The sequence below is a fragment of the Lemur catta genome, chromosome 8 (assembly GCF_020740605.2).
Source record: "Lemur catta isolate mLemCat1 chromosome 8, mLemCat1.pri, whole genome shotgun sequence".
NCBI lineage: Eukaryota > Metazoa > Chordata > Mammalia > Primates > Lemuridae > Lemur > Lemur catta.
The window spans coordinates 34,374,179-34,390,554 of record NC_059135.1 but is presented as its reverse complement, the minus strand read 5'-3'; the positions used below and the strand labels follow the sequence as shown (position 1 = coordinate 34,390,554).

At 37.3% G+C, this 16,376-nt stretch overlaps 1 protein-coding gene across 3 annotated transcripts in view; it reads right to left on the bottom strand.

Moving 5' to 3' along the window:
- PGAP1 (post-GPI attachment to proteins inositol deacylase 1) overlaps positions 1-11,652 on the bottom strand; it is a 71,581-nt gene extending 59,929 nt beyond the window's left edge. The window contains exons 1-2 of one of the 3 annotated variants that reach the window (XM_045558964.1): positions 11,634-11,652; positions 1,484-1,637 (exon numbers count right to left, since the gene is read on the bottom strand). Coding sequence is in view for 1 of the 3 variants with exons in the window: in XM_045558963.1 (XP_045414919.1) it covers positions 1,484-1,637; positions 7,476-7,622 (301 nt within the window). In the remaining 2 variants the exon portion in view is untranslated. Of the gene's footprint in view, positions 1-1,483; positions 1,638-7,475; positions 7,743-11,095; positions 11,132-11,633 lie in introns of those variants that run through there. The other 2 variants (XM_045558966.1, XM_045558963.1) reach the window with 2 other exon arrangements.
- Between the last annotated feature and the right edge of the window lie 4,724 nt (positions 11,653-16,376).

Sequence of the window (16,376 nt, the reverse complement as noted above, 5' to 3'; positions counted from 1 at the left end):
ATAGCTCCCGTAACAACTTGGATGAATTTTAAAGACAATGCTGAGTGGAAGAAGCCACATACAAAATAAAACATACTGAATGACTATTTATATTACAAAGTTTAAAAACAGCCCCAAATAAATAGACTGTACAGAGATGCATACTTATGTACTAAAACTATAAAGAAAGTTAAGGAAATTACCACCTAAAAGGATTGTGATTATGTCCAGAAATAAGGGACGGTGTTTTAATCATGAAGGGGCACATAAGGGGGTTCCAGGATGCTGGCAATCTTCTACTTCTTGACCTGGGTTTTGGTTCCATGGGTGTTCACTTTACAGTAACTTTTAACTGAATATCTATATCTATGTATTTCTCTATATGTGTGTAAAATCCAAATATAACAATTAACAAAAAAATCAGATCATTTCTTACCCAAAATCCTCCCATCATACTTCAATCAAAATTCATTCAAAGTCTTTTCTACAGCTAATATAATATAATATAATATGATATAATATATGGCTACTTTTTCATTCTCTTCTCTTTTCACTTTCTCTAGTCATAGTGACCTTAAAGGCACCAAGCATATTACTGACTCAGGGCCACATAAAATTCCTTGCTACATTCAAGCCTCTCTGCAAATGTTCTCTTCACAGTGGCCTCCTGACCCTGTTTATCCTCTATCCTCTTACTCTGTTTTATTTTCTTTGGAGCTTTTAACATTACTATTTGTTTGATGGTTGTCTTCCCAATAAGAATGTAAGCTTGATGAGGGAGGGATTTTATCTGTCTTCGTCTGCTTTGGATCCCTAATACCTGGAATATTGCCTGGCTCATGGTATGTACTCTATAAATATTTGCTAGATGAATAAATATGTAATCATACATATTGAAACAATTCTAGTTTCATTATATAACAATTCTAGTCCATTTAATAACTAAGCAGATTTTAGTTGAAAACAAAATTACTTTCAGATTACTTGGTTGTTATGCCAGAAATAACTGCTGTTAATATATCACCAAGCCAACACCAAGTTGGCATCTGTACATATAATTTCCCTACCCTCATCTTTCTGTGTTCCCCCCAGTACTCTAAAGCTAACTTAAATAACTCCAAAAGAAAGAGTCCAATCTCCTTTCTTGTTCGGCATAACATAAGCCTAATCAATGCTTCAGGTTCTGTTCTCTGTACCCTCCATTTCCAATATAAACTTGTTTCCTCTGCTGATTCCTGAACTCCTACACCACTTATTATCCCACTCCACTCCAACTTATTCTTTTTCTCCTTCTTACTCTTTGCAAAGTGGTCTTCAAATCTTCTTTTCTAAGTACTTCTCACATGTATTCTCTCTCAGAAAAAATGTCACATATTTGGTCTCCCAGTAAGCCTAACACAGTACTTAACACAAGAGTATGCATTTCATGCACTTCATTTGATTCCGTAAGTATGTATATGATTCAAATTCTTGACAGCTTTCAAAATTTACTTCCAAAACTTACCTTGCTTATAACTTCCAGCATTACCAGGAAGAAAGAGAACTGGAATACCTGTCAAAGGGAGAATTTTGTGTTCCTCAGCATATGATCCTTCTCCGTAAAGATATAACTCATATGCTGGATAGCGTTTTGCCAGTTTCTTTGGAAGTTCGATTTTCTACATCAAAAAAATAAAAATGCAGTTTCACTTTAATCAGTTTTATTAATACATTCGGCCTCATTGTATACAATTCTGAATTATACAAATTTGAAATAGTACAATATAAAAATATTACTGATGTTAAAACCACTTAATGCACAAAACAAGTTCTACTTGTAGTTTATTCATATAGAGAATTAGTCTTGAATTATGTGAATTTTGAACCATGAAGTCTTCAGGAAAGCATAAAAAGAAACTACCTGAAATTCTAACAAATACAAATTACTCAAAGTGGCCACCAACAAGGCAGAAAAACACTAGCATATGTCAGGAAGTTACATGTTGACATAATTGGAAATGCATTTAATTTAGGATCAGTATGAGTTATAGTTAGAAATTATAAAGGCTTCCTACCATCCAATCAATTCTTTTGCCATTTTTAACTGTTTTGTAATGTCTCTCCTTTTATGTAGGCCCAACTATATATTCCAGCTGTTACATCTTCAAAAGAAAGTAAGTTTGTTTTATAATGTAGCTTTCTGACCTCTTAACTTCAGATGCTTTGACCTACAATATGCTTAACAAATTAATCTGAAACTTAGTCATGTTTTGGTCAAGACATGTACACTCTTCTTACCATAAACATTCCAGTGAATTAGCATCTGTTTCAGTTTTCATAGACCAGGTGTGTGGTTTGTCAGTATGCCTTAAACTACTCTGCAATTCATATTATTGTATATGAAATGAGCCAGTAGTTCACATGAATTTTTTCAACATAATAAAAATTAGGTCTTAATGTCATCCCCAAAAGGTAGGCATTTCTAAAAGAGGTAGTAAAGTATAAACTCTTCTGCTCCTTCTTTTTTCCCAAAGGGTAGAAACCATATAAAATGAAACCAATTACATTGGAGGGTAACGTTACTTATTTAAGTAGACATCAATAGATTAAGTAGTGCTGTACATGTAGTATGTGCTTGATAAAAAATTTCAACTACTGAATGAAATTTAAAAACTGTAAATGTTGTTAATGACTACTGAAAAACTTCATTGTTCTAAAAACAACAGAATTCTTATCATTCATACGCTTTCCTGAATATTCCTTTGAGGATATTAGCATAAACAATCTGTGCCAATAACACCATGGAAACATCTGTAGAGACTGTGAACTTATTGCTTAAATATCAGCAACTTCAGTTATTTCCTCAACTACTCAAAATACAGAGATGCTAACCTATTTGCTTTATATATGCATATATGTACTTCAATCCAAATTAGTCACAGTATTGGTTATGCGCAGTATACAATAAAAAACGAAAATGACACAATTGTTTATTTCTTTCAGTACAAATTAAGCAAACAGAAAGTGTAAGAGACCAAAGAAACAGTTTCTTAATTCCTCCCAATTTAGTGTACCATTTGACATAATAGTAGTACATGCATATTAGATCATTAGTCTTTTTAGTACAGTCGCTAAACAAAGTTTGAACGAGTTAAAAATTAACTCAGAAGAATAGGAAACTATCAAATATATTTAAAAATAAATATTTAATTCTCTGGAGACAGAAAAGCAAGCAAAAAAATAATTGATGTATTTCATAAAATACTATTCTGAAAGCAATTTTTGTAGTGAAAAATAACATTTTAAAAAATATGAATGTATACAGAGTTAACAAAAAAAGTATAGAGATAGAAAAAAGAAGTGGAACAAAACAAAGGTGGGACAAGAAAGGAGGGAGTGTAGGCAAATGGCAAAACTGCCTTTCCAGACAGAGTTCAAGTTGGAAGTAAGTGGCAGGAAGACATAGGAAAGGTAATGGACCAGACTGACAGAAAGAGTGTAGGCATACAAAAAGGATTTTGAAGAGACAACAGAATAGGGTCAAGGGTTTAAAAAGAAAATATTCATAAGCAACAGGACTCCAATATAAATTGATTATTTTATATAGTTTATTTTAAATGAGCAAAGCGCCATTCCATATTAAGATCAATTACTTTTTACACTTAAGTCTTAACTTCCACAATCCTGCCTCTGCTGTCTGCCCTTCCTCAATTCTGCCTTAGAAGAGGCCCTTCTCATCTCTAACCTAAACCCCTTTGAAAAGACAAAAATGCTAACTCTCAAGTGTTAGAAAAATACTGAGTTAAGAAACTAAAATCTTTACTTTATGATATATATTATCTAATTATGAATTAAAACTAAAAACAAGTTTCATCTCTATAACCAAAAAGAAAAAAAAAGATTTTGATCAAGATAAATGAAGACAGTTTTGAAGCTCTTACAAAGAGCTCTCAGCCCTTTGCTCACCCCACCTGTAAGAATAGTCCTAGGAATTCCAGTTTAATTAAAAAAAAAAAAAACAAAAAAAACCCCTAGAAACAACTGAATCTTTAAGACTGGTATCTCTCCCTGCTACAATCTACAGTCCATACTGCTGTCAAGAAATACCCTGCAAAAATACACACTGTATGTGTTTCCTCACTGCATGTGTAGATAACAAAGGCTTAAGAGAGAGCTATCCTTTAAAATCTGGCTCTAGTTATTCTTACCTATTTTTTTTTAACTTACACACGCCATGTTTTAAAATTTGTTTTTAATATGTCGAAAAATTCAAGATTCAAAAGGATATACACTGAAAAAGAGCTCTCTTACCCCTGGTCCTTTAACCATCCAGTTCCCCTACCCCAGAAGGCAACCAGTGCTTTTAGCTTGTGTATGCTTCCAGAAATATTTTACATATCCACAAGCAAATACGTGTATAGATTATTTTTTCCTTTTTACATAAATGGTAATACATTATAAATACTTCTCATGCAATGTGTCCTGGTGCCTTCCCACCTTCACATATGCCTGCAATTTTCTTGTTTCTGTACCTTATGAACTACACACCCGCCTTGGCCCAATTCACTGCATCTTGTCTAAACCATTTTAATATCCAAGACAAACTCAGATGCTTCCTCTTCTGTGAAGAACTTTGTACATACTCTTGTAGTGAAATTATAACACTTAGTACATTATATTGTTACTATACATTGCATTCCTCTTTTCCCCATTGTATTATAAAGACAAATTAAGGACACAAGGTCTGATTTATCTCTAATTCACTCTCCCCTATACCAAGTATCTAGACATATCTTGCACAGAGTAGTTATTCAATAAATGACTTACTAAATACACATCACACTTAACAAAATATATGATTCACATTTTCAATGTTAATATTTCCTTTCAAAGAGCAACCATTAGGTCACACATATGAAGACAGCCATAGCAAAACAAATTACTGTTATGAGAGAAAACAACTCAGATGTTTCTTCTCAAATTCTGCAATTTGCCTAAAACTGTTGCCAAATAAAAGTTTTGCCTTGGTGTCATAATAAGGCAAGAAACTTTATGGGATAGAGTATATTTTGCCTGGTAGGCTTGCAATATGTTTGCGAGATGTTCAATTAACTCTGAATAAGTGAATCTAGGAAAACCAGGGGCAGAAGATGCATATGGATAATCAAACAATTTTAAATTCCAAGCTTCATTTTTGCAAAGAGTTTCAAATTTCTGCGCCATATTTTTTTAAAAACGGGGAAATAAAACTGAGTATATTTCAACTACCTTTCCATTTTCTCTGCTGGCTGGCTAAAGAACATACAAATGAGCAGTAAAAAAGAAAGGCATCAAGAAAGAGAAGGAAACCCAATGACTAAGACATCCCACACACTGGTTATCAACCTGTGAACAATTAAAGAACTCACTATAAATATAATTAAAAGTAAGCAATATATAAAATCTCTTTAGAACGTTTTTATTCAAAAAACCATTTGGTTCTTAACAGAATGACCTCATTTATCCAGAAATCTCACTATATTTAAAATGACTTATTTCTATAAGCAGGTTTTAACTGTACTTGTAAAATAACATGACCTCACCGGTGTGCAAAATAAAGACTAAGAATCAAATATAAATACTGTCATAAATTAACAGCTTTTTACATAATAAAAATAAAATCTGCTAAAATTGTGGATCAAAAACTTCTGCCACTGTAATTATTACTGTACTAACAAATTATTAACAGAAGTATAAACCACTCAAAAAGCAAATTAAACCAAAATAACTAAATACAGACTACTGAACAACAAACCCCCAAATAGCTCTTTTGCATTAGCAACACTAATTTTCTGTCTTTCCAATTTTATGAGGCAGGAAATACATCTGTGAGGTCCATATGCTTTGTTCTCAACACGAAGGAAAACAATTTCTACTACTGCAGATATTAAAATAGCTTCAATAATTTTGGGCAAACTAAAAATAACTGGGAATTCGTACTGTATTGCTCCAAAATGATTTTATCTGAACTAAACTCTTCAAAGCAGTACAAAACTAAAGTGATCTACTTCAATCTATTGGGAGTTTCCTAGTTATTAAACCATGAAAAATGAAGATGGATTACAATAGCTCTATTTTCAATTTAAAAAACTAAACTAAAAGCCCATATATTTAACTATATAGCCTCTGATAAACATAAACCAACATATCCTAGCATATTTGCTTAGACGTGAACAGAGACACCAGTAACATGTTGAAATCTTCTCCTTCAATAGCATCAGTAATCAAATATTTCCCCTCCCTTATCCACTGATGCAAAACCAAGGTAAGGATCTCAAATGAAATCTTAACTGATTAGAATCTGGCCCATGGGAAAGGATGCTCTTCAGCAATTTAAACCTTAAGTAGTTTTAAGATCTAAATTATAGCAGCTTAATCAAGTAATATACTCCCTCCATAATATAGAAGCAATCCCGACTTACATCCTTCATCCTAAAGAAAAAAAGTCTGCTATGGTGTTAAAAGCATACTTAAAAAAATGTATTTTATCAATATGTATTATAGCACGTATACATTTTTTGGAAGGGAGTTATCGTTATAATAGGTATTCCATAATTAAGAGATATATTTAGAAATGAAAGAATCATTTGGAAGAAATTTCTTTGGATAGTTGTGTAATTTGTCACCACCTCTTTTTACAGCTGGTCATGAATGAAATTCTAGATTCTACTATGTCGAACCAACGAAGCAATTGATTGAAAACATTCAAAATGGAATGGAAGAGGTGGGGGTGGAGAGAGAGAAGGGCCAAGTCTCTCTCAAATTCCAAACACAGTGAGCAAACAAAAACAGCACCATGAAATAGATTTTAAATGCAGCTGGTAAAACGCCCCGCTGCTAGGCGATATGCATAAACACAGGTATGCACACACACGCACGCCCCATAACCTACAAAACAGGAGGATCCGCAAAATCTTTGCGGGGAGGGGGGAGCTAAATACTTTTCAATTTAATTACTCAGCAGGCTACCCTTTCGTCCAGAGGTAAAAACCCTGGCGTCGCTGCACAGCCTTTGGAACTATCTAGCCGATACACACTCAACAGACGCTCAGTTCCTTTCCAGAAATGCGAAATCTGACTAGCAAATCACTGCGCACGAGGGGGAGAATTTAGGCGCGTGGGAAGCAAAGGAGGGTCCAGGGGCACCTGTTAAAGCAGGAACGCCAGAAGGATGGGTTTAGGGGGAAGGGTTGAGGCTGCCCCTCGGGATGAGCGGGGCTGGGGCCGTCCAGGCAGAAGAGCCTGTGTTCGGGATTTGGGAAACCATCTATCAAACACCCCACCGTGAGGAGAGGACACAAAGGGCAGGTGGGGGGATAGCGCAGGGGGCTGCACTCTCCCAGGGCGGAGAAAACACATGCGAGATGCGATGGGGGCCGGGGAGGCGCGAGAGCCAAGGCGCCGCGAACCCGCAGAAGAACCAGGCACCGGGGGCCAGAGTCTCGCAGCGCCCAGGGGCGGAGAGGGGGGACTCTCACCTGATACTCCGGGTACTCAAACATGTAGCTCATGCTGCACTTGTTCTCCTCAAAGCCGAAAAAGACATCCCATAGTCCCAGGGTGGCCATAAAGACCATGAGGACATAAAACGCAAGGTTCCCAAGGTTGACTGAGTGAAGAAACATGGTGCCACCGCCGCCTCTGCAGCCGCCTCCGCCGCGGGGCCCCAAGCCCAGACCGAGGGAGCGGAGAGCGTCCGGCCGCCCGCACGGGAGCCGAGCCCGAGCAGCGCGCGCCTGCGTGGACGCCCGGCCTGCCCGCGCGCCCGCCGCGCAGTGCGCCTGCGCGCAGCTGACCCCGGGCCCTCCCGCCTGGCTTCTCCCGGAGTGGAAGGAAGAGGCGGCGTTGCAACGGGAGCGCGAATCTGAGGGGGAAAGGGAAAGAGGGAGAAAGCGGGGTGGGCTGGGCTGGAGGGTGAGGGAGGAAAAAGGGGAGGAGGCGAAGAGAGGGAAAAGAGGGAGGGAAGGGCGAGGAGTGGCAGACGGGAGGGAAAGAAGAGGAGCGGGAGTAGGAATCGAGAGGGGGATGGGTGGAGCGCGGGAGCGCTGGAGGCGAGCAGGGAGGAAAGGCTGGAGGTGGGTGTCAGGTGGGTTTATCTGGGGGGAGGACAGAGCCGGGAGGCGACTGAGGACGGAGAGCGGACCTGGCGAGGGGAGGAGGGACTTCAAAGGCCAGTGGTCATCAGCTGTCACATCGCAAACACCTCTCCCTGCAGCAGTTTAAAAACCCTTCCCGTTCAATTCTGAAACGCCTCAGGCCTCCGCAATTTCAGTTCTCCAGGCGGTAATAGAGCACATTCACAGCTCTGTGGACCAGTTAGCTTGAGGAGGGAACAAATGGCTTTTTTCCCCCCTTTGATTGCCAATTTGGGCCCAGTAGGTAACAGAAGCTTAAAAGCATCCGCTCAGTAAAAAACAGCAGGCCGACGAGATTCTGCTCTTGGTATAAGATGAAAACCTGGGTCACAAAAGGCATCGTTAATCATTAAAAGACGGAACCCAAATATCCATTAGCACTGACGTCCCCGACAGGTATCTTCGTGATCAGTTTGACGCGGACTTGCCTTGCGCCCCAGAACCTCCGGCTCTTGGGGAATTGGTTCCACATTAACGTGAGGAGGCAATTCGTCAAGCTTCCGCTCGGACTCTCAAGTGACTTAATTCCTCTTGGAGAATTGCGGGTTAGCACAAAGGCGGGGGTCAAGAGCTCAAAACCATAATCACGTGTGTAGCAGCTTCAAAACACTAGAATGTTTATGAGGAGAAAGACACGGGATCGCTCTTTCAAGCTGACCCAGTCGCAGATGGGGTGTGTGTGTAGCTAACCGCAGAATTCCCCTTAGAGTGGCTTTTGGCACTGTGAATTTCATTTCACCTGGGCTGATTTTCTGGTATATTTTCTGTGCAGAGAAGTTTGGTTATGGTATATAAAATCAATTTTAAAACTAAAAGGAAGTTTATAGTTTATCTTGTACAACACCCTGATGTGCCGATTAAGAAACCATTTGAGGGAGAGGTGAAGTGATTCTGCAAGTCAAGATACTCTGTTCACCCTATCCAGAAACAGTTGCAAGTCTAAACAAATACAGCTAGCTAGTGGGTGTGGAATGTGGATGGAGAGAGAAAGAAATGAGGAAATGAAGAAGCAGACTCCTTTTTTGTAAAGAGAGAAATTTGGAAGGACCAGGATAACAGGTAAGAAAGCTATGGGTAATATTGATCAGGAGGGCAATTGTTAAGTGATATGTATTTAAGATGTGTCATATATGAAGTTCTTTATGTGGTGGTGAGTTTACTTGGGAATTTTATGTCTTTTATATTCTATTGCTAGAAATAGAATTAAATACAATTTGTAGAATTCATAAATTTGGAGATTTGTTACACCAACATGACTGGATTATATCAAGAAAGACCTATTTTGATCAGCAAGGTGTGACATTGTTGAGCCCATAAAAGAGAGAGCCCCTGGGGTTCGGGTGGGGTGGAATTACCAGTTAGTGCAGTGATTAGTAACCATTTAGGGTTGGATTTAGGTTATAGATAAAAAGGAGAATATATTGAGTCTGGGTGCTCGAAAATATCACAGACAGAATGTCTGCTGCTTATTTCTCCTAGCATATTATAAACAATATTAAACAAACCCAGGCTGAATCCACACTCCCTCATGTATCTATCCCACTGCTTCTTAAACTTAATGTGTATACAAATCACTTAGAGATTGTGTTAAAAAACAAATTCTGATTTAATAGTTCTGGGATGGGGCCCAGATTCTGTATTTCTGATGAAGTCATAGGTGATGGCAATGATGCTGGTCAGTGGATTACACTTTCAGTAGCAACAATCTATCCTGCCTGAGGACTTTGCTACATGGAGAAATCCCTGAACTTGAAGATGAGAGCTTAGTCTTCTGGTGGCTTTCATGAGTTGTGACAACATGCTGTCTTCATTGTCCACTCAGAAAGGAGTGAGATAGAGAGTTGATGCATCCTTTATGTTTGTAATCTTTCTATCCTACCTTTTTACTTTCTTTTTTCCTATCCATCATTCTTCCCTCTGGCTTTACTTCCTTTTACATCTAACCTAAACCTACTGAGCATCACTTCAACCACTCTGTCAGTGTTGTATAATTCCTTGAACTTTTGTCTTTCTCTTCCACTCCACTTACAAACTTCCAACCTTGGGTAAATATAGCCTGGCTCTGAGCTCTGACACTAGTATATCTGAGTGCTGCTGGAGAAAATGACACAATCATTTGAGTTGCTATTCAAAAATACTTGTATATGTTTCTGGTCAACTTCCTCTCCTATTCTTCAAACTACCACTCTTTAAGCTCCCTATGTCTCTTCCCTCTTTTAGTAAATTATTTAGTACATAAGTTTATCTTTATATTTGCAGAGATAATTTTGATTTTCATATGCATGTTGCTTCAACTCCTCATTCTTGTGTTTGTCATCTCCATCCACTCTTAATTCGGTGAATACAGCTAAAGTGCTTGGCACAATGCCTGGCATGTAGCAAACATTATTATTGTACTTTGGTATCCTTAGAGGATATCAAAAGCAAATCTCTCTAGTTGTGTTTTAGTTCCCATCCTCCCCACCTAACTTTCTTTTCAGGAAATTAGTTCTATCAAGTTAAGGTTTCTGTCCATCTCTCCCATTCTATCCTCCCTCCCCCAAAGCATATAAATATGCTTAGGTCTTACTCATTTTTTCAAAAATCCTCCCTGTAGCTCTCACCTGTAGCCCTTCTCATCTCAGTCAGGGTTCCTAAAGATGTGGTCTATCCTTACGTCCAGTTCCCCACCATCTATTCATGCCTCAGCACACTGTAATTTTTGTCCCCATCCCGACCCCCCAAAACTTTTCTTGCAAAGGTGACCATTGACCTAATTAGCAAATCCAATTGACAATTTTCAGTCTTACTTGATCTTTTTGCTACATTTGCCACTTCTTCCTTAAAACACTGTCTGTTGTCTTCTGTAACACCATTTTCCACTGAGTTCCCTCCTATTCATCTGGCCTCTCGGTCTCCACCCCATGTGACTTATTTTTCCACGCATCCCTTAAATGTTATTAAACTCATGATTTTAGTCTCACCTGTCATTCTACTTTCCAACATAAAATCCTTCAGTGGCTCCTCAGTGCCCAGATTCTAGTTAAGGTTCTCTTAGCTGCAAGAAACACAAACTATCTCAAGTTAAAAAGGGGATTTTTTTTTTAAGATAAAAGGGATCTCAGGACTTCAGAATAAGCTGACAAGTCAGGACACACACTGACTTTAGGATGTACACAGCTCTTTCATGGCCACTCCCAACTCTAAATCTAACCAACCTTTTAGCTAGTCACCACTGATTTCAATGCCTTTCATCAGTTTAACTCAGAATCTTGCTTGGGGTGGAGTGGGAGGTGTGGTGAGTCTCTCATTGGTCTAGGTGATCCTTTTGAACCAGGCCTCAGATATCAAAGACTATTAATAAAGGTTAGGAGTAAATAGGCCTAGGAGGACAAATTGGAGCCAGAACCATAATAGACAAAGGCAGACAAAGGAATTCAGTTTTATACAATAGATAATTGGAAGCTACTGAACATTTATAAAATGGGACATATTTAGAGCTAATTGTTGAGGAAGACTTACCTTGCATCAGTGTCCGGCTGGAGTGGACAGCATAGGGTTTCCAATCCAGATAGGCAGAAAGGTGTGGTTTTAGTCCAGGTGGAGGGATATAGGAAAGAAAGGTTTATATTACTCTCCATTATAAAGAACTGTAAAGAACATTTGGTTAAATAATGAGGAATAGATCAGTCAGCTAATATGGAGAAGTCCCCAAGATATATTCAGGGAAAAATCAAGGTGCAGAAAATCAGCAAAGAAACATTGGACTTAAAATGGATTTGGGATCAAATGGATTTAGCAGACATTTACAGAACATTCTGCCCAACAATTACAAAATATATGTTCTTTTCATCAACACATGGAGCATTCTTCAAAATAGACCCATATTAGGCCACAAAACAAGTCTTTAAAAATTTTTGTTAAATCAAGATCATATCAAGTATCTTCTCAGACAATAGTGGAATAAATCTAGAAATCAATATGAAGAGGAACTTCAGAAATTATACAAATACATGGAAATTAAACAACATGCTTCTGAATGATCACTGGATCAACAAATTAAGATAGAAGTTAAAAAAATTTGGAAACAAATGAAAGTGGTAAAACACAACATACCAAAACCTGTGGGATACAGCAAAAGCATTCCTAAGAGGAAAGATAATAGCATTAAATGGCTACCTCAAAAAAGTAGAAAGATCACAAATTAACAATCTAACATCATACCTCAAGGACCTAGAAAAACAAAAACAAACCAAACCCAAAGTTAGCAGAAGAAAAGAGATAAGAAAGATCAGAACAAAACTAAATTAAATAGAGACCAAAAAACCAATACAAAGGATCAATGAAATGAAAACTTGGTTCTTCAAAAAGATAAACAAAATTGATAAACCACTAGCTAGATTAACCAAGAAGATCCAAATAAACAAAATCAGAAATGAAAAAGGAGACTTTGTAACTGATACCACAGAAATACAAAAGATCATCAAAGAAAACTATGAACAACTATACACTCACAAAGTAGAAAACCTAGAGAAAATGGATAAATTCATAGTTCCTAGTTCCAAACTTCCCAAGATTGAACTAGGAAGAAATAGAGATCCCGAGCAGACCAATAATGAGCAGTGCAATTTAATCAGTAATAAAAACTTCCCCCAAAAACAAAGCCCAGGACCAGATGGATTCACAGCTGAGTTCTACCAAACATACAAAGACCTAACACCAATCCTCTTGAAACTGTTCCAAAAAAAATTGAGGTGGAGGGAATTCTCCCTAACTTATTTGACTAGGCCAGTATCACCCTGATACCAAAAACAGACAAGGACACAAAGAAAACTATAGACCAATATCCATGATGAACACAGATGCAAAAATCCTCAACAAAATACTAGCATATTGAATCTAACAGCACATCAAAAGGGTAATACACTATTATCAAGTGAGTTTTATACAAGGAATACAAGGACAGTTCAACATACACAAATCAATAAATGTGATACATAAACAGAATTAAAGACAAAAACCATATGATCATCTTAATAGACTTAGAAAAAGCATTCAATAGAATTATGCATACTTTCATGATAAAAATACCCAACAAACTAGGCATGAGGAACATGCCATATACAACATATATGCCATATACAACAATAATAAAGGCCATATACAACAAACTCACAGCCAACATCCTATTTAATGGGGAAAAGTTGAAAGCATTCCCATAAGAATTGCAATAAGACAAGGATGCCCACTTTCACCACTCTTATTCCACATAGTACTGGAAGTCCTCTCCAGAGCAATCAGGCAAGAGAAAAAAAATAAAAGAAAGCCAAACTAGAGAAGTGGAAGTCAAATTATCCCTGTTTGCTGATGATATGATCTTATATATAGAAAACCCTTAAGCCTCCACTAAAAAACTCTTAGATTTGATAAATGAATTCAGTAACGTTTCAGGATACAAAAATCAATGTACAGAAATCAGTAGCGTTTCTATACCTCAATAATGATGTAGACAAGAACCAAATCAAGAAGGCAATTCCAAATACCTAAGAATACATTTAACCAAAGAATTGAAATATCTCTACAAAGAAAACTACAAAACACTGATGTATGAAATTGTAGATGACATAAACAAATGGAAAAACATCCCATGCTTATGGATCAGAAGAATTAATATCATTAAAATGACCATACTTTCCAAAGTGATCTACAGGTTCAATTATCATCATTTTTATTAGAAATAATAAAATAGAATTAGAAAAAAATAATTCTAAGGTTCATATGGAACCAAAAAAGAGCCCATATAGCCAAAGCCATCTTAAGCAAAATGAATGAAGCAAGAGGAATCACATTGCCTGACTTCAAATTATATTGCAAGGCTATAGCAACAAAAACAGTATGGCATTGGTATAAAATTGACACACAGATCAATGGAACAAAATAGAGAACCCAGAAATAAAGTCACACACTTACAGTCATCTGATCTTTGACAAAGTCATAAGAATATACACTGGGGAAAGGACATCCTTTTGAATAAATGGTGCTGGGAAAATTGGATTGCCATATGCAGAAGAATGAAACTGGACCCCTATCTCTCACCATATACAAAAATCAACTCCAGATGGATTAAATTATGAATGTAAGACTGGAAACTATAAAAATACTAGAAGAAAACCTAGGGAAAACTCTTCTGAACATTGGTCTAGGCAAAGAATTCACGACCAATACCTGAAAAGCACAGAAAACAAAAACAGTAATAGACAAATGGAACTTAAACTACAAAGCTTCTGCACAGCAAAAAACAAAAAAAATAATCAACAGAGTGAACATACAACCTGCAGAATGGGAGAAAATATTTGCAAACTATACATCTGACAGGACACTAATATCCAGAATTTAAAAGGAACTCAAATAACAAAAACCATGAAAACCCCATTAAAAAGTGGGTTAAGAACATAAATAGAAATTTTTGAAATGAAGCATTTTTGCCAAGAAGCATATGAAAAAAATGTTCAACATGACTAATCAGAGAAATACAAATTAATACAACAGGATATCATCTTACACCAATCAGAATGGCTATTATATTAATATTTTTAACAAGAGAAAAGAATACAGTTTTATTTAATATGAGAGCCTTCAGAAATGTAGATCTAAAGAAACAGGAAAAACTGTATTTTTATGGACAGAAATTTTTATGGTACAGAAGTATGGCTGGAGGACAAAAGTATGATCTAATGGTAATAAACCTAGCAAAGCCTGTTTGTTCAGATTCTTCTCTGTGTCCCTGTGTCTTGATTCCTTATCTCTGAGTATAGGGAGGACCCCTCTGGAATGAGGGTCTTATGCTGTGCTCTAGAGGAAAGTTAGAGAATTCTTTTATGCACCACTTCAGGGGAGAACTGTGAAGGTCAGAGAGACCTTCCTGTTTCTGCTGTTTTCTGAAATGCCAAGGTGCCATATTTTGGGGTAGCATGTTCTGAACCACATCACTATAATATCCTTTAAAATCTCAAGAAATTAGTTTTTCTTAGAACACATTATAACAAATACTACTCTAACAACAAAGCCAATCTATAGAGTGGTATGTGTGCCCATTGCATATTTTATCTGTGGCATACTTTTAGATTGTAAACCACCACATATTTTGGTTGATTCTGCAACTCATGGTATTTGGAAGAAGCAGCCCTTGGGCTAACTCCTGAACTGAGATCCCTGTCAGCAAGATCTGCTGCTATTGCTGCAGTCAACCAAAGAGAAGGATAAGAACCTATTCTGTGAACTCAGAGTGTTCTGCGTATTTTGAGCACTGTATCTGAATATATATAAAGATGATATAAAATTATGTCAAGCAACTGCAAACAAATAAAGTTACATATTCTTGCCAAGAGAGCAAGAATAAATGGGGTGACCAGAACAACATATATGTGGCAGCTTAATAAATATTTTTGATATTGACATAATGATGATTGAAAATGGAGAGGCTCAGATGCACAGGATCCCAGGGCAGTGCAGTCAGGGTGGGGCACAGGGACTCTGACACTGAGATCATTAACTATGAGCTTGCTCTTATGTTAGAATGAGTTCCTGGTTCTTGCCTTTTGGAAACTCTCACAGCAGCAGAATGACTATTATTAAAAAGACCAAAAGGAACAGATGTTGGTGAGGATGTGGAGAAAAGGGAATTCTTATATACTATTGGTGGGAATGTAATTTAGTGAAACATCTATGGAAAACAGTCTCCAACATGAAGATTTCTCAAAGAACTGAAAATAGAATTACCACATGACCCAGCGATCCCACTACTGGGTAACTACCCAAAGGAAAAGAAATCAATATATAAAAAAGACACCTGCACTCATGTTTATTGCAGCACTATTCACAATAGCAAAGATATGGATTCAATCTAAGTATCCATCAACAGAAGATTAGATAAAGAAAATATGATATATATGCACAATGGAATACCATTCAACCATAAAAAAGAATGAAATCATGTCTTTTGCAGCAATGTGGATGGAATGGAAGGCTGTTATTTTAGGTGAAAAAACTCACAGAAAGATAAATACTGCATGTTCTCACAAGAGGAAGCTAAATAACGTGTACATATGGAAGTAGAGTGTGGAATGATGACCAATGGAGACTCAGCAGGGTGGAGGATGAAGAGGTGGGTGGATGATGGGAGGTTGCTTGGGTACAATGTGCACTGTTCCAATGATGAATGCACTGAAGGCTCTGGCTTCACCACAGTGCGATGTATCAATGTAG